General features: G+C 42.5%; 1 protein-coding gene across 5 annotated transcripts in view; it reads right to left on the bottom strand.

Annotated features, from left to right (window-relative positions):
• OGFOD3 (2-oxoglutarate and iron dependent oxygenase domain containing 3) overlaps positions 1-26,554 on the bottom strand; it is a 103,469-nt gene that overhangs the window by 9,168 nt on the left and 67,747 nt on the right. For 3 of the 5 annotated variants that reach the window (XM_090060958.1, XM_090060954.1, XM_090060957.1), the window contains 2 exons: positions 17,700-17,823; positions 17,494-17,584 (listed from right to left, as the gene is read on the bottom strand). The exons of 1 other annotated variant lie outside the window; for it this stretch is intronic. In XM_090060958.1, the coding sequence (XP_089917084.1) occupies positions 17,494-17,584; positions 17,700-17,823 (215 nt within the window). The remainder of the gene's footprint in view (positions 1-17,493; positions 17,585-17,699; positions 17,824-26,554) is intronic. One more of the 5 variants, XM_090060955.1, reaches the window with a different exon arrangement.

Below are 26,554 nucleotides of genomic sequence, written 5' to 3'. Positions count from 1 at the left end.
GACGTCCTACCTTATTATTGTGCCTGTTACTTCTCAACACTTGGTTCAAAACATTAAACCAGTTGTGTGTAAGCTTCAAAGCATGATTCAGGGAAAGCTGGTAGGCTGTTTGTTCCTGGCTCTGCCTCCAGCTGCTAGATTAGGTTAAAAACCATTAAATGCATACACAGCTCCCTATTATTATTTTCCTCACATTAGCAACTGCTGGTGCCACAGAGATGTAAATGGAGTGAAATGGATGCTGCGACTGCGAATGGACACAGAGAAATTCACAAGACGATCTCTAGTAGGTAGCCCAGACAATAAAAACATTTGAATTAGACTCTACTTTGAGCTTTTGCCCACTAAAACAGAATGATGCGTTACAAATTCTAAAAAGAATAGCTGAATTATAAATGAAACTTGCATAATATCTATCCTACCAATTTCCTGCCCAACGAGATTCGTGACTTTAAAAAGCTCAGGAGGAAAGCATATAAAATTGTAATTCTGTTTCCTTTGTACTTTTCTTTCCTTGAATTGTGAATTGCCTCTGATGGATCTTTTTTTTGTCTGCCTTCACAGATTCCTTTTCAAAACACATGTTTTTGCTTCATTAATGAAGACGTTATTGTTATTTCCTGGCACACAAATGTCAATTTAATTTATGAGTACTTGCTGTTAAAATGGCAACATTCTGCAGAAAACCACCAAGTCCTGGATACAATTTGTGACAGGGTGGTTTAAAACATAATTTTTTTAAATATATTATCTTAAAATAAAGGAAAACTCTGCTTTTCTGGTGAGCTATAAAGGAGACAGGGCATTAGGGGACCAGGAGGGGGTGGGGGGAAGGGGGAAGTGCAAAGAAAATCTCTCTTATTTTCTGAGGAGACAACAGAAAGAGGTTGGTTTGAGCCTTGGACCAAGGGAGGCTGAAGGCCTTCCTGAATCTGGAATTCCCTGCCAAGTATGCGGCCACCCCCTCCAGAACTGCAAGTTCTGTTGTTTGCTGCCTTTTCTGAAGCAAAAGGGAAATACAATCACGTGCCTTTCAAAAGGATGGATGAAACCTTGCAACCAAAAAACCACACAGGTGCAGATTCACTCTTCAGAAAGGAAATCACTCCCCTGACAAGCTAAAAACCTTACCAAGTTGGGCAAAATATAACGGTAGCACAAATCTTTAACAACCGTGGTAATCTATTTCTCCAAAAAAAATTATTTTGCCCTGAACATTAACAAACCAGTCATTAGTGGCATCTGGTATTTTCCCTGCTGCTGCAACACTGGAACAAGTCAACATTTCCCTGTGTTCAGCACATTAGTATACAGACACCCACAGGTCCGGCCTCACAAGAAAATTTCTAGACCCCAGGATAACAGAAGTCTGCAGACCACTTCCCTCTAAGTACACCATACTATCTTACAGCTTTGACTCTTGCTTTTTGCCCTCACTATAGCTCTGTGCTTCTAAAACAAGTTGGCAACCAACCTATGGCCTTTAGCACAGATCCAGCCCATGGAAGTGGAGAGAAATGTCAGTAGTGGGTGCCACCATGGGGGAAAGTGGCAGCAGCACCTGGATCCTAGCACCTGCCTACCTCTGACCTCAACTGAGCCATTTTGGCCCACAGGCTAAAAAGGTTGCTAACTGCTGCTTGCATTCAGATAGCAAGGTCCTCTCACACTGCCAGCAAAAGGCACTTTCACATGTTAACCAATATCCTTAGACACTCCAGGGCCCTAAGCCTTTTCCCCCACATCACCCCAAATTCTGCTGCTTCTCTGTCTACAACCCCATTTCAAAGTTCTTTGCACTACCTCCCACACAGCTTGAATGGTCCCTGGTAACTCGCTCCCTCCCTCCACTACCTGTTGACTCAATCACGGTGATAGACCGTAATGGTTCCCACTTCTGCCAACCATGTGCTTCATTGGGAGGTGGGAAGTTTCACTTTTCCCCTATGTTCTCTCTTTTCCCGTTGGGAGATGTAAACAGAGAGAGATGTAGGTAGCTGTGTTAGTCTGAAGTCAGCAGAAGGCAGCAAATGGACCCACGAAGATAGGACTGGAAGGGGCCTCCTGAGCCATGGAGTCCAAGCTCCTGCATTTGCTTAAGGATTCCTTAAAAGCATCACTTCAAAACCTCACACACAGCTACAAGCCACAAAACCAGCAACACCCTATACCATGTCAAAGGTAAAAGTAAGAGAGACTAGGGCAAGCAGTGGTGGGGCATTTGTAATGGCACAGAACCAGGCACAGAAGACTCGAAGGAAGAGGACCATGCCCCATCCTACATAGGAGGGCAACCCCTCTCCCCCTGCCCCTGTCATTTCAAATCTGAAATAGAGAGATGAGGTTCTTCCTGTCCCTAAATCTGGTGATTGGTATGACCCTGAGAGGAAGAACAAGACCCACCAGATATGAACCTCCTTGCCCCCAGCATTAGTGATGGTTAACATCCTTCTGCTTCGGAGGAAGGGGATCTCTCCTCTGAAGCCAGAAGTATTCTTGACAGGAAAAATACTTCTTGGCCACTAAAGGCACCTAGCAAACGCCCTTAAGCATGAAATTACTTAATCAGAAAGGCAGAGGTATGTAATCTCATGGGCTGCTGAATAACAGTCAAAAGGTTGAGAATGACTGTTTCCAAGGTCATCAGCTGCAGTCCTGCCTGGCAGACTTAACAAGGACGGCATTTGTAATGCGATGTTTATCAGTCCTGCAGCTTGAACTCTCGAGTCCACAGAAGACTGCTCAGGGCTGCACCTTGCCACAAGAGTTCCACTCCGGAGCAATCTTGTCCCCTACTAAATCACTGAAATTAAGATAAGGGCACTTTACTTTGGGGCTCAGGTGACAACCACAAGCTTCCTTCTGCAATAGTCACTACTCAACAGAACAGAGGCAGCTTGGGACTGTTTCTCCTGTCATTTCTGTTTGTAGCACTTATAGCAGCTGCTCCCATTTCACTAAACTGCGGTAAATGGAGTGCACAGGCAGGAAACAAACTGCACGAGGGAAAACCTCAGCAGTACTGAACTCATCATTTCCACATAAGCTCTTGGAAAGTGCCAGCTTCTCATGTTGATCTAGCGTGAGAAATTTCTAACAAGATCAGTACCAAATATCCAAAGCTGCATTTTGTCATTGGTGTCTTTGTCAGGCACTGAGCTCATTACATGCTGTCAAGGCTGAGAGCAGCCAGTACTACTTTTCTGGGAGGTTTTCGCAGGCAGCTAGTAATATCTTAACCATCGTGTAGGTAACTTTCTTTTCCATCCTTCCTTTTGTTAGGCAGTTGATTCTTGCTTGGATCCACAGGAATCTCTTGCTCATAAGGAGCCTCAAGCACTTTGAATTCAAATCTCTGGAGTCAGTGCTATGAAATCCATTTGATCCTGATTCTAACTACAGAACATGGAGCTGATGGCTGAGAGACAAGTCAAGGGGACTCGAGCATAAACAGTGGCAGCTCTGTCAGTACAGTTACCACTTTGGGACTAGAAATAACAAGCTAAGCCCTGTATATCTGACCAGCTTTTGCCAGCCATTGTTTGTGCTTTCCCAGTTTTTGCAGGGGCTGGCAACAAATGCTCTTCACTGGGGAAGTAGCAAGATGAGAATTTCTTCTCTCTGGCATATTCAGAAGTAACCACCCCTACAAAAACCTGAGAGATGAACTTGACACAAATCACACTGGAAGCATCTTTATACACATTTGGCTCAGGAAAATCAGCCCTTTTCAGTCTTAACATTAGGTGGCACTGCTGTAAACATACTGCTTACAGTAGTTTACTACCTTAGCCTAAAATTTTGAGAAGCAATGTAGTCTCAGGAGGAGAGCACTGAAGTGTACATCCCAGCCATGCCAGCAATCTGTTACGCAACTTTGGGGAAACCACTTCATCTAAACAAGAATGACTACCGACATCATAGGGATAACGTAGACCTGGTGGGACTCCACCTAAGATTGGGCCAAAGGTATAGATGGCTATACCCTGTACAGGCAAGATCGCACAGATAAAAGGGTGGGGGTGTAGCTCTCTATGTCAAAGACAGCTACACATCCCTGCAAATTGACACTGGCACCCAGGAAGGACAACTGGAGTCTCTCTGGGTTAAAATACGTGGGAAACGTGGCACAGGAGACATCACGGTAGGAGTCTACTAGAGACCTCCTAACCAGAAACAAGAGCTGGACCAGGAATTCGCCAGGGGACTGGCTGAGGCTGCACGCTCTAGGTGCACGGTTGTCACGGTAGACTTTAACTTCCTGGATCTCTCATGGGAAGAGCACTCGGCCAAATCCAAGCAGTCGCAAAGTTCATCATGTGCACAGACGAGCTCTACCTGACTCAAGAAGTCTATGGGCTGACGAGAGGTAAAGCATTGCTGGACCTGGTACTGGCCAAAGGGGATGACCTAGTCAGTGACCTAAGAATCAGTGGAAAGCTGGGTGATAGTGACCACAAGCTGATCACCTTCACTATCCATCATAAAGCTGGCAAGTCAGTGAGCAATACAGAAGTCCTTGACTTCAGGAAAGGTGACTTTGACAAGTTCAGGAGGTTTGTTGTTGAGGCCCTAAGGGACCACGACTCAACAGGAAGAGGAGTCCAAGAGGGGTGGTTGCTCCTCAAGGGAGTGATCCTGACAGCACAAGGGATGGCCATCCCATCTCAGAGGAAGGGTACCAAAAGGGCTCTGCAACCCCCTTGGCTCAGCAGGGAACTCGAGGACCTCCTACACCTCAAAAGACAGACTTAAAGGATGGAAGGCTGGAATTACCACCAAGGAGGAGTACTCAGCACTGGTCCGCACCTGCAGGGAGTGGATCAGGAAAACCAAGGCTGCAACCAAGCTCCATCTGGCTTCACATATCAAGGGTAACAAAAAGTCCTTTTTCAGATACGTAGGGAGTCAGAAACAAAGTAAGGGTAACATCATCTATCCTTCCAGCTGACAAAGCTATGCTGGCCAAACCCTGGGGTGGATATTGTGATGCTGACAAAAGAATGCTTTTGTCATCGTAACTAATGCTGTTTGGAGAAGTGACATAGCTCTGTCACCTGAGAAACTCCTTTGATTGTCCTGTGTCTCCACTAAGAGGCTCTGCTCAAATATCTCAAGGTAACCAACCTTCAACGCAGGCACTACAAGTGGCACGGATAGCTTGTGTGTGTGGCAGGTGGCAGAGCAGGAAGGGGACAGGGAGCCAGGTGGGAGACAGGGCACAGAGCATAAAGCAGAGCATCAGATCAGGCAGGGAACAGGTCAGGAAGCAGAAGGCAGAGAGGCAGCTTCACAGCAGGGAGCAGAAAATAGAACGGCAGATTGCATAAGGGAAAGGGATCGGAGCGGCACTCAGAGGAGGGTGCAGAGCCAATCTGTGGCACATCTGCGAACAAGGTTAGCTCCCACTGATCTATAATGTACAGGGGAGCTCAACATCTGGCTTGCGAGCCAAACAGCCCATGGAGCCATGGCATCCAGTTCATGGGGCTCCCCACTGGTCAAGATATTTGGCAGCAGGGGAGCAGTGGCAATTAACATGGCCATCTGCTGCTGCCGCCAACTTGCCAAACCCCAAGACCTGCATAGGGAGTTGGGGCCGGGCCACATCCCCTCTCCCCCGCAGGGCTGGGTCAAGCCCCCTTCCCTGTGGCATGGCACTGGGCTGGGGCTGTATCACGCCTCCTCCCTCTCCCCATGGGGCTGGGCTACCCCTCCCACTCCATGCAGCTGGATGACATCCCACCACAACTGCCCCAGGCTCCAGATCTGGGATCTGGCTTGCATACTGCCCATTTGGCCTGCCAGCCAAAAAGGTTGAGCACCACTGATTTACAGCGTTAGAAGTCTGTAGTATAGGCAAGCTCTCTGAGAAAGGTCAGCCAGACTCAGTTAGCAAACTACCAAACTGCATGTGACATACAGGTGTGCCAGAACCCATTTTCTTTCCACACTGTTTGAAAGCTCCTGAAGGAAGTTAACCAAACTGTCACAAACCCCTGCCTTTCAGTGATATTTCATTGACCCAGATTTCCCTCTGTTGCACACAAACCTGCTGATATCTTACTGGTTCTCACTAGAAATTACTGAAAGCAGAAAAAAGAAACTTTTTGTTAAACAGAAAAATGTGGGGACACCCTGGTTGAGAACCACCCTTGTGCTGCCACAGCTTTGCTCAGTAGTTCTCAATTGGGTGTAGGTGCTATCAAGGTAAAAGTGCCCAGCACAACCAGTGCAGCATCAGAGCAGGGAGGGCTGACCTGCATGCTCTCCTGTCTCCATCTGGGGTTCTCCGATATGCCTGAAGTAGGCAGGAGACCTTGCTCTTGCTGCCATCTTTCCCAGTCCAACTCTACATGGCATCTCCCAGAAACAGAGGCATGAGGAACAGGTAAAACTGTCCTGCGCACCTCTATTTCTGGGAGTGGAGGTGGTGGGTGCATTAGGAACAGCTGAGGCAAGAGTGGGCTCTGTTCTCTGCTTTAGGTGCTAGTTTCCACTATAGCTAGCAACATCCAAGGTTTCATTTCTTCATTTTACCCTTTCATTTCATAGACGTGAGAGTCGCACTATTTAAAAGCACACGCACACACAATACTATAAAGCAGCAGTGGCCAATCTGGAGCACGTGTGCCAAAAGTTGCTGAGGCAAGCTGTGTGTGCCATGAGGCAGACTGGGGAGGAATAGGCAACACAGTGGCAGATAGGACAGGGAGCACAAAGCAGAGCAGCAGATCAGGCAAGGAGCAGATAGGAGAATAGCAGGCCAGTTGGGGAAAAGGGACTGGAGTGCACTTGGGGACGGTGCAGGACGCAGCTTGTGGCAGGTCTGCTAAAAAGGCTGGCCCCCACCGCTATGAAGAATGTGAAACAGATTAATTTCTTAATGGAGAGACATATTAGACTGTGCCAAGTAACATGTTTTGAACCATAATATAAATATAGCAATCAACACGGGGGGGGAAAAGAATGGGACTCAAACTATTACACACCTGGCATTACTGGTTTAAACTGCTTGGTGCAGCAGGCTGGATTATCCTGATTTGTCAGGGACACGCAGACTGATACCCAACAGGATCTTAATTCAACAAGGCCTCCTTGGACTTGAGGGGTTTGGAAACCTGGTCTTGCCAACAAGAGCGGAACACAATGGAAGGACTGGCTACAGTAATTTGAAAGAGAGAACTCAAAAGCAGACAATTCTTCAAGACCAGATGCACTTTGTTGATGTCAGCACTGAAACAATTGTAGCAAAAAATTCTCTAGCTATTTGCATTCGCATATAGTTGAAAAATCTGAGGAACTACAGAATACATATGGATGGTGGCTAGGGAGCAATAAAATTACCATAGATGCAGAATAACAATTAGTTAAAACTTTTGCTGCAAATTCATTTAATAGACTGAGAAATTACTTGATATTTATTAGTAAAATCAATAATTAACCTAGTGAACGCTTTCACAGCTGGGCTGTAATTCTTTAAATTATTATTATTACTTTCAAACATACGTGTTTCTACTTTCAATGCATAAGCACCTGGGTTTAAAACTTTCAAATTACAGTTTTTAAGAAAGGAAGCAATTAAGCTGTCCATTTATTACTAAAAGAACATAATTTCATCTAGATTCAGCAGAAACTCTGCCTGTCTTTTTTCTACCATCACAGTTGGCTACTCAAAGTATCAGCAGTTCCTACTTCATATTTTAATTCTGAAAAGAAGTGTGACCGTCTAACGAGTGACCTAGAAATGAAAATTGCACTGTCCCTCCCCCCACCATCATGTCCCCCCACCACCACCCTACTGGGCTCAGCCAACCCTCTTCACTCCACTTCCTCTCCCCTGACTGCTCCCCAGTCCTCCCTCTTCAGCTGGGTCTCTCTCAGTCCTCCTCCAGGACACACTTTACTGTGTTTCAGCTGCTGTGTACCCCCCTTCCTTTTACTGTCCACTTGCTGTATTTTGACTGATCCTATCTGTAATTTAATTTGGTTTTCATCAAGTAACAGGCTGAGGTTCATTTCCCATTCAACCCTCTTTCTGATTTTTGCTTTGGTCCATGTAGATTTAATTATGTCAAACAAGTATTTTATAAAACAGCTGTACCTGTGCAAAACCAAATTCAAATGCTTTTGCAGAGTTTCAAAGTCAGAGAGAAATAGAGGAACATATAAAAAGCCAAAAGATCAATGTCGGGTAGGGTGCATCTTTTTCAGCTTTTTAGTTCTGCAGAAAACCTTTAAGGCCAGCCCAGTAACAGCATTCTGTACAGCCACATAGCACACCCACAACTAAACACCACCCACAAATCCTGTTATAAGGTTGGGGGAGAAAGTATGAAGATGGAAAAAATGTCAGCTTTTGGGAGTAGAAAAGAAACTTGCTGCTCATGGATGGTATCTGAGAACCAGTTCTAAAGGGATATTCCATTATCCAGACAGTAAAACAGTATTGACAGCAGCAATGCAGAGTACTCCAGGCCACCCCATAAATGTGCTCCTCTTACTTAAAAAGCAGCACAACTATGGATCCCACAGTGATTCTTATTCAATTCTTGTTCAAGAGCCACTTCAAGCTAACAACTTCCTAAAACTATTCCTCTGACATGAATATGGCATATTGCACTCTAACACGGGGACAGGAAATTATTTCAGGTGGAGGGCCATTTAACGAGTTTTGGTGAACTGTCAAGGGCTGTATAGATAGCCCTGCCCCTTGATAGTTGCCCCACTCCCTGGTTACCATCTTAGGACTGGAAGTCCCAGCCCTACCCCTGAACTTTGCCACCAGAAGTCTCACCCCTTGCTCCCTTGCCCCCCTACCCAAAAAATATTCCTTTTGGGACAGGCGCTGCCATCTTAGAACCAGAAAAAAACAAAACAAATCACACACTAAACGTCAAACACCTACTATAACATTTTTTATTACAAAAAATATTTTTGACATGACTTGTGTTTGCGTACTATATATAGAGGGGATTACATAATAACTCAAAAATAAATTCTTAGTCTTGCACATTGTATGGTGGGGGGGTGTATGTATGTATATGGTGGGGGGGCTATGTATGTGTGGTGGGGGGGGATTGTGAGGGGGCGCAGTTGTGTATGGGGGTGTAACAAGTGGGCATCCTGGGGCCGGTCTAAATGTTGGCCTGCCCACTTGTCTTTGCGCAAACCACGCACCTACCTCGCCTTGATGTTAATATATATTCAATGTTAATAAGGCAGGAAGCTGCCCATTTGCATGCCCCAATGACAAGTACCTTACACACAACTCCTACCTCCCCTTATCATGTCCCATGCCTCACAGATGTTTCTCCCTCAGCCACTCAATTCAAAGAACAGCACTAGTGGACAACTACTTTTGTAAATCCCTCCACCTAGCAATGGCAAAGATACTTTGACAGCATCCTGCTAAAAGAAAACTGCCCTGTTCAAATTAATGTATGAAACCTTAAACCTTCTAACATGCAGATATTATTAGCATCCCCAGAGATGACAAACTAAAAGAATTTTTAAAATCGAAATTAACTTTTACTACATGTGCTGTTCATTTTTCCTCTGCATTATAAAGTCTGACTAATAGACTGACAAACTTCATTTTAGTTCAGTAGTTTCTAGTCTGTTTCCTTTTCATGTCATGAAGCATTAATCCAAAACTTGAAAAGTAAGATTGTGATTTAAATGTTGCAAGGGAATATTTTAAAAAACTTGTTTGCATTGGAATTTTGATAAAAAGTTGATTGTGATTTTTTTTTCAGGATAAAGACTTGTCAAGTTTTCTAACAGCCTATCCCATTATTAGGGACTTAATAGTTAGGATTTCCATTCCAGATGTATAAATGCTTATTTCTAAGAATTATTTTGAGTAGGACCAAATTTCACCTGCTATTGTTTATTTAAAGAGAAAAATCAACAGGGAGAAGGAGAAAACCATGAAAAAATGTTGAATCCAGAAGGAAAGTGGTATACTGACTCCAAAAATGATTAAGAAGAAAGTAAACACTAAGTTGTATAAATGAGAAGAAAGTCACTTCATTGTAACTGAAAGACAGATTGAGAATAATGTTCAAAATCCTAAACACAATCCTACCACCCCCATCTGATGATAGATTATTCGAAAACTAGGAGTACCTAGTTATGTCATGTTACTCAGGCCTTTAATAAATTTTTAGGTGATCTTCACAGTAAAAATCTTTTTTGTATTGTAACCATCTTATAAACTAATTAAAGGCAACAAAAGTATTTTAATTAGTTGTTGAGCTTTCACTTGGGTTAATTCTGGATGATTTTGAGTCTCCCACCTTAAATACCACAAGAAAGTAATAGAATGACCCTAACTGTAATCGATGTTGATGCAATCCAGAATCTCGTGTAAATAAAATTACTATGAACACTGATAATCTTAAACTAGGAGCTCTTATTTTAATGAATTATCAGCTAATAAGCAGTGTAAATAAAGTCTTCTGGTAATGAAAATAAATAAATTATCCCCATCAAGAAAAATCCTCTGAAACAAGAACCTGATTAAACAGAATGATATGCATGTTAAACTTTAATTACTGACAATATAGTTTGTATCAAGGACTGTAGGAGTGCCAAAGGTCACTTTAAAAACCTAAAGGGATCTGCTCCATTACTTTATCAAAGCTAAGAACGTAGGTGTATATGAAGACATCTTTCTTCCTTTTATAGGCAGAAATTTCATCTATGCCTCCTCCCTGCAATTAAATTGGCCTCATTTAAGAGACTGCTATAATTTTCTTGCTCTCCTCTGCCTTCCTATCTGTTACGCCTTCTCCCTCAGATGATGAAGAAACATTGTGGTCTTGTAGGCTGTACCTCCACTAGTTAATAAACGCACATCTCCATGAAACTATATTATATGCCTGATTATACTAAACTATAAAATATTAACCATTTAACCCCCAAGAGACAATTTTCCTTCGATGTTCCCTTTAGCAAGTTCACTGCTGTTGACTGACAGTTAACAACAAGAATAATGAGAGTTTGCAACTTGACTACCACATGTGTGAAGTGATTCAAATAGGCAGCATGCCAATTTGCTGCTCTCACTTGAGGCTCTCAAGTGTTAAACTGCATTATAGCTTGGGATAGAAGTTACACAATCTGGCACAAGTGATCAGAAACCAGTTCAAATCTGTAAACACAAATGAAGTTCAGTGCGCATGAACTGCTTTCAAAGTTGCCAAAACCCAATAAACTTGGATGGCTGTAGTATCAGACTTAACTGATTTTGGTTTACTGAACTTCTGTCCAAGAGCTCCTTCAGATTCAAGTGGACTCACAGGCCCGCAGCATCCCAAGATGCTCCCCTGCAAAAGCCCCTGCACCACCCCCCCCCCCCCCGCCGGCTGGCAGGCTAGCTTTAGCCCTATCTGTCTGCTCCAGCCAAACAGGGATACATGCTCTAGCATCCCCCGGCTTCTGGCCCGAGCCACAGGAGGTATGTGGCTGAGTTTCTGGAATCAAGAGAATGTCTGTTCACTTGCTTATTGGTCAAATCTACACAGTTTAAACTAACCTGCAAAGACTGAATCTAGTCAGCCTCAGGAATTTTTATTGTCTGTACTTATTAGTATTTGGGTCTAATTAAAAATGGATCATTAGTAGATCAAATAGACTATACCACTACTACTAATAATAACCATTTGATTTAAAATAGATCAAATAGACTATACTAATCTAGCACCGAGTATCACTAACATTTGGAAGAACTTCTTTAAAAAAAATGTTTTTAAAGTAAAACAAGAGAAAAAAATCCTCAGCGCTCTACAGTGGAATTAACAGCTCTTGTATAAATCTGCTTAAATATGAATCTCTCATGATGTTACAAATTCTTGCACCTTTTTTCTACTATTTCAACATTAATCATCTCGCCAGCCTCCTGTGCAGTTACTGTAGTGAAACACTGATCAGAAGTGACTAATGCCATCTCTATCACCAAGTCTTATATACTCCAGTGCTTGCCAACTGGGTATTACTGTAGCAGCTAACACCACCATGCATTTCTGTTCTCATTAGGACTGCGACTACTTCTTGATCTCTTATTATTCTTTATTTTTACTTGCTGCTGACTTACTATAAGTTTGTTCTGACCCAGTTCCATTGCAACTAAACTAATTTAATCCCCTTGCAGTCCAAACTACAAGGCATCTTCCAACTTCAATGTAAAAGGAAAAAAGATTAAAGCAATTATACCCCTGGCAAATTAAATGCTTATAAAAAAAAAAGTGGCTTTCTTCAGCATCATTAACCATGGTATGACTATATCATACAATACAGTGGATTACTAAACATATGGTTTAAGTATAACTTTAATGCGGCCATTGCTATAGGAATTTAAATTTGGAAGTTCTTGAACTGTGTGTAAACTCTCCATCATAATGTTGTGTTTCTGTAGACTTTAGAAGTGAATGTCTTCAATTTGCTTTTTTTACAGTAAAAAAAAAAAAAATAATCTCTCACCACCTAATAATACATATCTAAGATCTTTTCTTGAAATATTTTCATAAACATATTAGGATAAGTCACTGGACAGCCAAATGAAGTCTAAGGAAAAGGAAACCAGGCACAGTGATATGGTGCCACAAGACACAGGAAAATAAGCAACAAGAACTCTAGATCATGCAGAACTGGCTAAATTGCAGTGAAATGCGAGCTGCAATGTTTATAAAGACTAAAATTGACTGAGTTGGTGTCAGAGTGGGAGCACATGGAGCAAAGAGCTAGAACACTTGTGAAAATCAACTCCAAGGTGTCTATTTCAGAAGCAGGCAGAACAAAAAGCATGTCGAGCAAAGATATCAGCCATAATCTTTCAATTCTTCTTTATCACACAAAATATTTTTAGTCCCGAATGGCATCCTATCCTCTCTGGGAATTTCCTCATTAATACAGGATAAATCATTATTTGCAGCAGAAATGCGTCCCAGATTAAGCTGAGATACACAGATGCACACATTTCTACTGTATCCTGGATTACCTGAAAACAGATACTTTCCATATGGAAGCTAAGTTTTGCTGGCAACTTGCCAACAATAAATTTGTCATGCAATTGTTTCAATTATATAATGGTGTGTTTTATACCTTACAACATATTCATCTCAAGGGCCTCTATATTAAGAAAGGATTTTAAATTCCCTTTTATTTAGATGAATATCTCTATGAAGCAAAACAAAAAAGGGCTATAGGATGACTCTAAATAAAATAAGAAATGTTTGTGAAGTTGCCTAAAGTAACTGATGATCCATTGAGAATTCAGGGAGTTCCCAGAAGCCTGAAAAGAGAAAATACAGTATCTTAAAAGAAATACAGCTGGGAGGGGGAGACACGCCCATGAAACTGCTGACCAGTCAGTCTAACTTTGGTACCTGGAATGCTACTGACACAAATCATCAAACAATTGTTTTTAAGAACCTAGACGATTACTAAATGATAAGAAGCGACATGGATTTAAGTAAGTTAGTATTAAGAAAAATGTTCTGGAGATGAAACTACTACAGTGAGTACATAACTAACTGGACACTTGTGTTCAAAGGACTGTCATCAATAGCTCAGTGTTAAATTGGGGGACATCAAGGGGGTTGGCCAAGCTTAAGCCGTGGTCCCAGTACTGTTCAGTATCTTCCTTAATGAGTTGCAGGATGGAAGCGGGTGCACACTTAGTAAATGTACAGAGAACATCAAGTTGGTGGGGTAGTAGACACTTCAGAAAACAGGATTCAGATTCAAAATAAGCTTGGTAAATTGGGAAAATGGTCTGAAAGAGATGGTATGGAATTCAATATGGACAAGTGCAAAGTTTTACCCTTAAGATGGAACAAATTAAATGCACAAATACAAAATGAGGAATGACTGACAAGACTGCAATGCTAAAGACATGGACCTGGGGGTTACAGCGACAAGCAGAAAGGTACCAGTACAGTATCATTTTTAAAAAGTTAGTAGCACAAAGGCATGTATCATCAATAGTGCTATATGCAAGTTAAGGGAGATTATTACTTGATTCCCTCTGGCAAGGCCTCACCTGAAGTAGTGTGTCCAGATTCAGGCCATGCAGTTCAATAAGACATGGGCAAATTGGAAAGAAAATACAGTGGAGAACAATAAGTGATTAGAGGTATACAAAACACAAAACATGAGGAAAGATTGGAAGAACTGAGATTATTTACTCTAGGAGAAGAATGAAGGGGTGGAGTTTAACCGTCTTAAACTACAGAAATGCTTGTTATAAAGAAGACGGCAATCAACTGATCTGTGTCCATGGAAGGACACGACAAGAAGGAAATGTCTTAAATTACAAACAAGGAGATTTAGATTAGATATTAGGAAGAACTGAAAAGGTAGCTAAGCAGTGGAAGAGATTACCTAGAAAGGCTGTGGAATTTCCATCACTGAAAATTGTTAAATGCAGCTTAGACAAACACTTGTTTGCAGCGTCTTAAACCAGGGGTTGGCAAGCTTTTAGGAACAGCGGGACAAACTAACAGAGCTCTGTCTGAAGGCAAGATGCTGCTTGCAATCCAGCTGCTGATTCCTCTTGCCTCCCAACTGCCGCCAATGTCCCAGCTTCCTGGGCCCAACAAAAATGGCTTGGCAGGCCAGCCTGCAAGCTGTAAGTTGCCAGTTCTGTTCTAAACTATGAATGATCTTGCTTTGAACAGAGGGTTGAATTAATTGACCTCCTGAGGCCCCTTCCAGCCATATTTTTCTCTGATTCCAAGAATCAAGCTAGTTAGCATTGCAGGCTGTGCTATGAAATCAGGCTCATCCTTAAAATGATCAGTTGTGTTCTCTTCTCCTCCTATCCTATTTAATTTCTGACACTAGGGAGCATGTATACGCTTGTTGTACAATTAAAAAATTAGACTTTTAAAGAGATAAATGGTTTAATAATTAATATCCAATCTCAGCTTAACACAGTAGTTTGCCTTTGCTTACTTGTATACAGCTTCCCTCAAGATTTATGCTCCACCTAAATGCTGTGAAAGACACTTCAGAGACAATAATGAAATTCGCCCTTGTCAAATTTCCACCAGAAGGGAGTCCCAAAGTGTTCTATTATTAATTGGTTACCTCCCTTCAAATGACCACATTTCTGTTCAACTGCATCTATAACAAGTGATTTCTCTTTCCCTTTTATCCTTAATCTTTCACACCTGAGCAAATGACTGCCTATGGAAAAACCCAAGCATTTATTTCAGCATGTGATATTCATTTTCTTGCAATGCAAAAATTGCAACAATAAAAACATGTGTTTTTCTTAATAATCGGAATAGTTTTAGAGCTACAGCAAAACTGAATTGTTTGGCAAAGACTCAGAATCATTGGAGAAGAATTTCTAAATATATATATTCAACCTATATGAGAACTAAGCAGTTATTTATAGAGAATTCATATAAAAGTTGTAGGGAGGGAGAAGAAGAACAGCAGGGGTCAGAGAACAAGTATAAAAGATGCACGGAAGAGAAAAATTGAAAAATTCTGAAAGGTGACAGCTGTAAGAACTTCCTCGAGAGATAGAAAAAAAAACACCCTAGAGTTATTTCTTCTTAGTAAAAAAGTACTTGTGCAAGCTATGTTTAATCAGCACACCCATATTTCAGAATCTTAACCCTCCATATGAAAAGGGCTGGGGAAAAGTTGCCCTTTATACTGTGTTTTACCTCCAACCGCTTCTTTTTTCACAGGATTACTTGAGCAACATATTGCAACTGATTCTTGTGTAACAACACCCTACGTGCTAGCACTGCTGTGTGTCCCAGAGCAAAAAGACAGTCCTCATCACAACTGAGCTTAACTACCTAGTGGCTAACCACCAACTTTCAGTGACAGTTGAGTCCAGGTCAGTGCACCCAGCCAGAAGTGAGGGGCTCTGGGAATTCCAGCAGCATTTAACACTGCCTCCTTTGGTTTTCCTTCCTTTCCACTGGGCTTCATTCTCAAGAAAGAAGCAAACAGCCCAATACACATCCCATATCTTTTCTGGGAAAAGCAGCAAGTGTATTTTTAACATAAGTGTGTACACTGAGATATAGATGTCAAAAGAGTCCGTGCAGAGCAGGCTCTGCAGTTACTGCTCTGGGCTCAGAGCACATAGCTGTTGAACTCCTCTTACCTGATCCCACTAACCGGGAATGGTCTACAGACACCTGCTGCATGCTACTTATTAGAAAGGCCTGTCTGGTGTCACCCCAACTAATTCTTGGTTTTTGCAATTACCTATTACAGCCTAAATTCTCTAGTGACTGCCTTGGGTGCCCAACCTAAGAAGCACTGAAGCAGTCAGATTTACAGACCATGAGCATGGAATATTTGCTAAACATCAAGCTCCTTTAAGGAAGTGTCTTATTGGGCTCCCTGAAAGTAAGGCATCCACAACCACTAGAAAATTAATAATGTGCCATAATGATGAAACTGCAAACAATCAGGAATTCCAAGGATGACACAAGCAGGCCTTTATCTCATCTCAAGATTAATCAGAACTCATGCTACCGCAATGTTTTGTCTGTCATTGATAGTCTTTCCTTTACATACAAGTGTTAAAAAGAATTAAAAGGGTATTTTCCATTGTCGGAAAGCCTTTAAACTGGGGCATGTCTGAACAGACTAGCATCAAATTGTAGAGAAGACCCTTCCTCAACACTCTCCTCCCCTTTCCTCCCCAAACAAACCTGCTTGTTCTTCATGCTGTAGCTCAGATGATAAGGCTCAGTTTATTCTGGCCCAGACTATTTTTCCTGGGCTTTCAGTGTGTTCACTCAGTGCCCTGTACACTTAAAAAAAAAAAACCTACTAGGGGAAACTTACAAAAAGCTGGTCCTTCTGCTTCTCCCATCACTAAGAAAACAGATTCCCTGCAGCAATTATCTTTCAAAATATGGGTAGCAGCACATTATATCAGCCAGGCTTCACTTCACCCCAAAGACCCAGCATGGCAATATTCACAGCCAAAACCAGGAAGCATAATCCAAACCCATCTATTATCTGAAAACAGATAATGAGGGTGGAGCATTCAGACAGCATCCTCTTCCTGACAGAGATACTTGCCTCCATAGCAGCTTCAGCCCCAGTTAGTGTAGGAAATAAAAGACTGGAAACTAGTATTTGGAAAATGCATTTTCATTCGCATTCTCAGTCATAACCTGGAAGTTTACAAGTTCTATTTAAGGAACACTGTGACTTTTCAAGTTACTTCATATGCCCGGCTAATCTTAGTATAACTCGAACAGTGGCCATTTCTGGCCTGTTTCACTATTTCTTTCTATGCAACTGAACTGTACCCATAAACAGCTTTCCCTCTAATCTGCATGGCATGCACAGCATGAGCGCACCTGCATGGCCACGTACACCACACAGCTTAGAGGGAACGCTGCCCGCAAATATGATGAATCCTGCAGGCCTGCCCTTCTTACTAACTATTCATTTGACTATTCCCAATCATGTCTCAAGACCATCTTATCAATTACCTACTTGCAACACGCTATGCTGAATTCTTTCCTCAGTTGCACTACGTCAGTGGTTCTTAACTGTGGAGCTGCAGTTATAGAGGCATGCCCTGAATCTAAAAGGGTTGAAAACAGCTGCATTAAGTTAACCCAGTTCGGTACCACAGGTTTACTGATGACAGAAGATGACCTATTCAGAACTGTGCAGTAGAAGTAAAGTGGGAGGCTTACCTGATCGCGGTTCTACGGTCTTGTTGGAACCTACATCCATGAATACAAAGCGTCCACCACCAAAGTCTTCAGCGTAGTCAGAGAGGTAAAGTAATGACGTATAATCAAAGGAGCCATAGGCTACCTAGGAAAAGAGAGACCATTAAGTTACTTTATTCTATGCTGGCCTCTGCAGAAGGCAAATCAAAGGCATGATAGGTCTTGCCATTTGCCATTCTCCCATATCTGATTTTAGACATTAGACACTAGAAACCTCTCTAATGCTAGGAATGAAGTGTTCATTTGCTAGTAATTTTTAAAAGGCACTATTGATCTAGGTCAGCTTAACTCCTCTAGAGTTAAGCTGACCTAGATCAGTTTAAACCTAGAAAAAAAGGATACCAGCCCCAGAAATGACATTTTGGCCTGGTGCGCAAAAAAGTATAGGAGCTCAGAGCTAAATATTAAACCAAGATGAAAACTCTCCATATAGGTAGTGATAAAAAGGATCCAAGAGCAACCCTTGGACTGATTAATTTCACTTCCCATCTAATAACAGATAAGAAAGTGGTCTGGAAACCTGACCTTTCACTCCTTCACCTTTCCTCTCTTTTATCTGCTCTCATACACTAACTCAAATGTACTGATGAATGAGATCCTCTGAAAAGATGGAGTTTTGTTAGATGAACAGCTCTTCTTTTCACTAAGGTTTGTTTAAAGAAGTTAATAGCTAAGGTTCCTTCTTTTTTGGAAGCTTTCTTCTACAAAGAACTAAAAACTATACTTTCAAGTCCATCATATATAGCGTCTTTTAAATGTCATGATGCCTTCAGACTGATGGTCCTTTCCATAGCAAATTTCCTATTTTACATCACTTTTTCTTTTGGTACACATGTGAAAAGACAGAAAAAGACAACTGATATACATAATAAGGTGTGTCAAACTGCTTAACACTGTACTTATTTAGATTCTGATAATATTTCTATTCCAGCAGAGAAAGTTACCCATGATTAGAAAAAATATTTAAAATCAGCAGGGGTATTATTTGCTGGTTTCCTTCCAAAGTGACAACTTAATAACGTGCTTTATTTTCAGGGACAAGTGAAGGAATAGACAACAGGGTTGTCCAGTGGGTTATACAAATAAGCAATTTCCAATTAGTATTCCTTTTAGCACCATGGCTGTTTTAGAGAACAGTGCTGTTTAGAGGAACAAAAACTTGTCAAACTAACATATTTTCTAGATAGTTTCTAATTAAAAAACTTAGATGCATCAGCACCGGATAAAGCCAAAATTTTGTTTCAATAACAGCGGTAGCCACTATCCTACATGGGTGAGGAATACCAATGAGAATAAGGCAGGATTGAAAACTATAATTAAGGCACCAGAGAAAGGCTGAAGATCTTTACATCTACTTCACTTTGCTAAACGATTTAAAAGAAAAGTTACAGTAAAGAGACAAGGCTGGATTCAAATCTAAATCTGAAGAATGGAGAAATTAAAATTTCAGTGCACCTCTTCACCCTCTCTTTATCTAACCCTCATTAGCAATGCAAGGCACTTTGGATGGGCATTTATGAAATTGACATTATTAATGACATTTTAGGCATCACACCTTGACAGTTCATCACCTTGTTTAAGGCTAGTAATAAATCCCCTCTCCAGAACCCTCTCTTCGGCAGCAGCCATCATCACAGAGCTCTCTTCTGCTGAAAAGAAAAATGTGCTGATTGACACTTATGATAAGGCCACAGCACTGGTCCTAGGACTGCTTGTGGAACAGAAAGGCTGTTTGTCTCTCATACCGCATGAATTCAGCAGGATTTAAGCTTCCTTATGTCTGTAATTTAGGGCCGTGGCTTCTTCAATGGCATCCTCCATTCCGTCTCAACTCAGACCTTGGGGCTACCAAAAAAACAATTATCTATGGAAACAGTCTTGTTAGAGTGTCTCCAACACCAAACTGGAGACATTTCTCTGACCACACTTCAGTTTAAAGATATTCAACACCTCTTCTTATTTTACAAGCTGAGAAGAAAAGACAAAGCCTCATTTGTTCACACTTTCAGCAAGACTTTGATGACTCTAAAGTGAAACCCAGAGAACTCTTAACAAAGGAAATTTCTTGTTCAGTCTCAGCAGCTGTAGTTACACAGTAAATGTGTAACCCCCATAGTACATGCTCCATGCCTAGAACAAGCACAGGTGCATATTTTCTTTTCTGGGTTTCACTTTAGAGTCATCGAAGTCTTGCTGAAAGTGTGAACAAATGAGGCTGTGTCTTTTCTTCTCAGCTTGTAAAGGATGATGCTGAATGTACTCCCAGATGCTGTAAGCCTCTGGCATCTGAACAGAGCCCAGGCTATCTATAGTCTCTAGTCTCATTTCTGGGGTGCACACTTCCTGTCTAGCATCCATTTTGAGACCTGGAACTCACAGTCCAATCACTGACCCCCCAGACTCGCCTGGGAGCTTAAATTCACTTTCCCAAAATGTCAAAGGTGTGAGCCTTCAGGAGATATATGCAAGTGAACACATACTGATGCATATGGCTTGCACAGAGTTTCTGATCACCCCTTTGTTTAATAACAGTTTACAGAGCTTTACATAAAGATAGCAAACTTCTTAAGGACAGTGCCCTTTTCTGGCTCACTCTTCCAGTGGGAGGAAGGCAGCATGTCCTCATCAGCTTCCTGGTGCAGAAAGCTCCCCTCAGCTTAAACTACTGACCTTGGTCATAAAGGGTGAATCACTCACTAAAAGGCTATAAAGGAGCAAATGGTATGTCCCTGATCAGTCTCCTTTCTGAGTACTAGATCTTGCCAGGTTGCCACAGGATTCTCCCAGTTCTTCAGCTGCAGCTAACTTCATGTTTAAACAATTAACAAATCAATGGTATAGCCCTCAGCAATCCTCCCTCAGTAGTTCCTACCAACCTAGAGTTTCATCCTCTCCTTGTGGTAAAAAGACAGAAGAGGCAAAAGACTGCAGAGCCAAAGTGAAGTTGGTGGCTTGGTAAAGATTCAGAGTTCCTAACCAAACTCAGAAAACTTAAGTTGTATGAATTCCCCAAATGGTCACAATGTCATCTAACTTTGAGCAGAAAATGGGCTTTTCTATCCTGCAATTTCAGCAACGTTACTGGTCAAAAGTGGATCTGTATTGAGAAGTGGTGGCACTTTATGATAACTGGGAACTTAATGATGCTAAATTATTCACAGAAATGCTTAGTCTCTGTGGAATAAGTCAGCATCCATATGAGTATCAAACGTATTTATCATCCCCAAATCATTAAAAGCCAAAAGGATTCATAAGGCTCTGACTCAGAAGTTCAAACCACACACACAAACTGATAACTGAAACCAGGTAAAAAGCCTTATACGGTCAACTACAGACAGAAGAAATTTCAGTAAGTCTTTATAAAAAGAGCATCTTTGGGTGCTTTTAGGCAAGGATGACAGCATTAGATACCAGGTCAGCCATGGAGGGTACATAAGTGACTGGAATGGCTAATGTGCAATAAGCAGCTTCTTCCACAAATCTCTGAGAGCCCTGTAAACCAACGTCCCTATGGCTGTCACCTTACTTGCTTTTTTTGTTTGTTATCATGTGGTTGCTGCTCAAAGCGTGTACCTTGGTGTACTATTGATGCCGTTTAGCAGTGAAAGACTCCAAGTGACTAACTGATATGTTGCTTTGTGGCAAGTGTCACTTAAAAGCATACTTAAGATGCTTGCAAGGGTAGCCAACCTTCTTCCTGCCAAATTCAAGCTAACTTTACAGCAGCTGTTGGGGTACTTATCCTATTATGTAGTTAACAGAGCCCTCACAATTAGTACTTCAATACCCAGCATCCTGTAAAATCTTAACATGTTATTCCAGCATACCAGTTAACCTGAAGCAAAGCATGCAAGAATCTTTGGTGCAGTGGGATACATGCCTTGTGTATACCCTCAGAGTCCCACATCCATGTAGCAGGGTCGGCATCATTGCCCTGTAGACCTTCAGCTTAAGCAGGGAGTTTGACCACCCACTGACCCTACATTAGCTCAGCAAACCTGCTGAAGGTCACAGTGGGCATGTCTACACATGCCCCTATGGTGCCATTGTTACTGTGCCGTCATTTAGTACTTCCTTTTGAAAGTATTAAATGAGGGTGCGGTAACAGCCTGTACGGCGTGGTGCCGGTAGTACTTGGTTATTTTTAGCTGCTATGTCACCGTAGCAACACGCTATAGCAAGGGAGCGTGTTGCTACAGTTACGTAGCATCTCATGTCAATGCGCCTAGTAACTTTCAAAATACCCATCATGCATCACAGCCTCATCAATATAGACACAGCTGGTGTGGAGGCTTCTGAGACCAAACGGAATTCATACATTTCCACCCCTGGTTATGAAAGAGCTGGCTGGCATGTGACCTGTGTTTTTCTCAATCCCACAAATAACCTAAAATTGGTAGCAGAGGCAACCAAATTTCACCAAAGGCCAAAGGTCCTTGGAATATGCCTCCCGGACTCAGTCACTGACATGCAAGAGTTCACAGATGGCTGATTAGATAACCTTAGATTCTGCTCACAGTCCAGAGAGACTGAGCGGCTTCCCAATAGTATAGAAACTTATCCCAACATCCACATGGAGGTCACTAGGTGCCCAATACAGCTGGGTAGAACAGCTCCAATTTAGAGTGGGAGCAATTTAGGGTAGGAGTGGTGCTGTAGCCATGATGGTCCAGGGAATATGTGCAAAACAAAGGTTTGTTTGGTAATATGTTTTCTCAGACCAACTGTCTGCTTGGACACATTAGAGAAAGTTTTTAGTCAAAATGCCTGACCCCACGTCTGTGAGGACCTTGTTATACCTTACAGTGAGCTGCAGAAATGTTGATGGGTGCTAGAGCTAGCTCGAGTTTGGAGCAGTTGCAATTTCAGGCCAGCAGGGGCCTGGAGGACTGAAAGGTAAGTACCCCCCTCCCTCCCATGCCAGGCTTACCCCCTGTCCCCCAGGGCTCCCCCCCTGCACCTTGTCAACATTTCTCCCAGCTATATACGTAGTCTGATAAAAAAAAAAAAAAAGTTACCAAGTCTTGCTTCCAGCAAGTTATTTTAAGACATACGAAGGGAACAAAACTAAGATTTAAATATTTTGCTATTTAACTTGAGAATTCATACAGCATGTGTCAGAAGCTCATTAACATGCACTTTGCTAGTCTGAATAATTTGCATGCCAGAATTTATATTTAATTCCAGATACCTGCAGTAAAACCTTGCATTGCTAAAACTATTTTTATGATAAGAATTATTAGCACATTATACAATACTACAAATTAAGTGTATTTTATGAAATCCTCCTTGCTTATTTTAAACTTATGTTTATTCAGCAGACTGATAATTTTAGTAATATGCACTATGTCTTCCTATCATAAGAGGAGATGTACTGTATTAAGGGCTGTGCTTCCAAAACAGAGCTTCAAATGGACATATCTGAATTTGTACCCTACCCACTTTCCTGCCAGATATACCCACCCCCCACAAACACTTGAGGAAAAGGGTGAAATACTAGCATAAGTCTTCTGCCCAAATAAAAATCCCTTCAAATTTTCAAAAAAGAAAATTGCTTTACTACACAATGAAAAGGACCATGCCACTCCACATCACATCTGGAAGTAGAAATATGCAAGTAGTCTCTTGCGGCTATGTGGAGCCCCTGTGTTGCCAGTGAAGAAATAAGTTAGCTTGTAATAATCTAGTCAGAATTATGAACTGCAGGATCACAGATGGGAAAGGAAGAAATGCAGATCTTACTAGAAAATGAAAAACTAAGGAGGCCAGATCAATATGTTATAGCATGGCTGTCCAAATAGCAGCCTGCAAGCAGGTCCAAATGCCACTTGTATAGCCTGTGTGGTGGTGGTGGGGAATATCTGGAGGGCCACCCCCGCAAAACATGCCACCCATGCAGTGTGCACCAAAATTGGACATCATATGTTACAGGATGACCAGGATCCAAGTCAGCTGGAGGCTGCAGTGCCAAAGCCTCCAAACAAAAAGATTTTCTCCTGCTTCATTCACTTTGCAAGACTCCAAGGAGTAAACCTATCATCATTTTTCAGCTGGACATAAGTAGAAGAAGGGATCACTCAACAGAGAAACATTGGGAGTGGGAAAAAGAAGCATTCAAAATGCAGTACCTCCACCCAAACTGGACTGGAAGTCTTTAGGAGATATCCTGCTTTCTGTGGCAGCAAGTGAAGATTTGTTTGACTTTAAAATTTAACACACAGCAACACACACTAAAAAAAGAAGGCTGCCAAATCCTGAACAACAGGGAAAGAAAGGCAGCAGAGCTGTTTGTTTCACCATCGATTTCTGAATGCCTTGGCAGATGGGTAAGAATTTTAAACACACCTCTGAATTTAAGTCTGAAGTTCCACAAGTTGCAAAAAAGTATTTGAGTAAATATGGTACAAGACAAGGTTTTTTTTCCCCAATCAAAATTGGGGGGGGGAAAGTTCAGTCTTAGACTGAAGTACCGGCTTGGAGCAGGCAGTGGCTCAGCTCTGGCTTCAGCCCTAGGCCCAAGGCTGAAACTGGAGCTAAGTTGCCACCTGCCCCAGGCCAGGGGGGCTCATGCCCAGTGAAGGTGGGGTAGACCATGCACTGGGAGTAGGAGGCACCACTAGGGAGACTGTACAGTGGGGGAGGAAGTGCACACAGGAGACTCATGGGGGGGAGGGGGGAAAGCAGGGGGCATGCAGAAAGAGTACACATCCTACCCCCGTGCCACTTGCTCTCCCCCACCCCCTGCCACTTATACCTTCGGCCCCAGCCCTGACCCAGAAGTTGTCTTGGATCAGGTAAATGCTGTAACTTAAGAATTTAAGCTTAGGAAAGAATGTGTGTAGGTGTTTATCTGCAGATTCACAGTAACACATTACTATGAACTACCAATAACCTTCAGTCTTTACCATACATTTGATTTAATATGACTTGCTTTTTCATACTGCCTGCATTCAGGAACACTCTGTATCCTCTCAGCCCCTTTTTTAAGCACATTTCCCCACCTCTTGTTACTCACTTAGCCCTACAAAACACCAATATCCCCTTTTCTGCATTAAGTGCATATACACACACTTCTTAAATAAGTATCAATAAATAGCACTAATACATAAAAGGTGAAATACATTTAAGCTTCAATGCTTGGAAACTGCTGCTCAAGCCCAACTCTAACAACAGGAAGATGTTTTCAGCACAAAAGTATTCAGATATTATGACAGAAGTCCTGAAGAAAAATCATGAAGTTGCCACAATTAGCACAGACCACCTGATTGAGAAAGCCTTGAACAGTGCATTTTCCTGAGGATCTCAATGTGATATTGTACCCCTGCTCCAGTATACATCACCTGAAGAAAGAAGATAAGATATTAAGCCATTTCCCACCCCCACTTCTCCAATCTGCAGTTATACAGTTTAATATACACAGCTTGAATCTGGATGCCTGGCTTTTCAGACTGCTAAATGTTTGGATAGATTCTTTCAGGTAAGGAATAATAAACTTTAAAATCATCTCAGCTTTGGTTTACAAAAATGTGAGTAGTAAAACTTTCAAAACATGTTTTAAGCATGTAAGCAATGACAAATATAGCTCTGTTGGCACTATAAAAATGACTTTATATAGCATTATTGACAAACTCAAGAATTCACAAGTCATGAAGCACCCTGCTTCCTTAATAGTAAGTGTAAGGGGGTTGGTGAACCTGCTGCCTTGCAGGTTGGCTTTGCTGCCTTGAAAAGCCCTGTAGCCAGTCCTCTAAACACCAACTCAGTTCTTACACCAAACAAAAAAACAAACAAACTAGCAAGCAAACAATACTTTCAGCCCTTCTCCAGGCAGTATTGTAGGCTGTAGGGCTGTGCAAAATTTCACCTGATGTTTCGTTTCGAAGCTGTTTCAATACGTTTCAAGCTCAAAACAGCGAGATTGAAACAAAACAAGGACACTCAAAACATTTCAAGTTTCGAAGCCAGGCTTACTGGCTTCAGCGCTGGTCCCAACAAGCAGCAGCAGCCTCCTGTCATCCAGCAGGCAGATCGAGGCCCGCCCGCACCCTGGGAGGGCTCCAGGGCTGTGCCAGACTCCTCCGGGTGTACAGACCCTCAATCTGCCTGCTGGATTACAGGAGGCTGCTGCTGCTGGCTGGGACAGGCGCTAGGCACAGCCCATAGCCGGTGCTGGGAAGATCCCTGCACGAGCTCATATGCCCTGGGTCCTGTACTGAAGCCGGCTCAAGGAGAGTGCAGGGCCCGGGGCAAATCAGCTCAAGTGGGGGCAGGTCCCTGCATGAGCTGATTTGCCCCAGGCCCACCTGCTGCTGGCCCCAGCCAGAAGCACCAGCCTCCTGTGATCTGGGAGGCAGGTCGGGGCCCCCTTGCCCCCAGAAGCAATCCGGCACAGCCCCTGCAGCCCTCCCAGGGGTGCAGATAGCTCCGATCTGCCTGCTGGATGAAAGAAGGCTGGTGCTGCCAGCTGAGTGCACCCCGTGCTGGGAAGACTGGTGTTGCTGCTGGCTCCAGCTGGCAGCACCAGCGCCCTCTCATCCAGCCGGCAGATCAGAGCTGCCCACACCCCCGGAAGGGCTGTAGGGGCTGTGCCAGACTGCTCCTGGGGGTGCGGGGGTCCCCGATCTGCCTCCCAAATCACAGGAGGCTGGCGCTGCTGGCTGGGGCCAGCAGCAGCACCAATCTTCCCAGCACTGGATGGGCAAAATGTTGAAACAGCAAAAGAGTTTTGATTAAACGAAACAAAACAGTGCTTTCAAAACAAAGCAAAACTCAAAATGAAACACTGTTCTGTCGAATCATCGAAACGGAAGTCAAGT

The sequence above is a fragment of the Crocodylus siamensis genome, chromosome 8, assembly GCF_052110815.1.
Source record: "Crocodylus siamensis isolate JL-2025a chromosome 8, ASM5211081v1, whole genome shotgun sequence".
NCBI classification, from domain to species: domain Eukaryota; kingdom Metazoa; phylum Chordata; order Crocodylia; family Crocodylidae; genus Crocodylus; species Crocodylus siamensis.
Note: the sequence above shows the minus strand (reverse complement) of the source record. Positions and strands in the feature narration are given on the sequence as shown.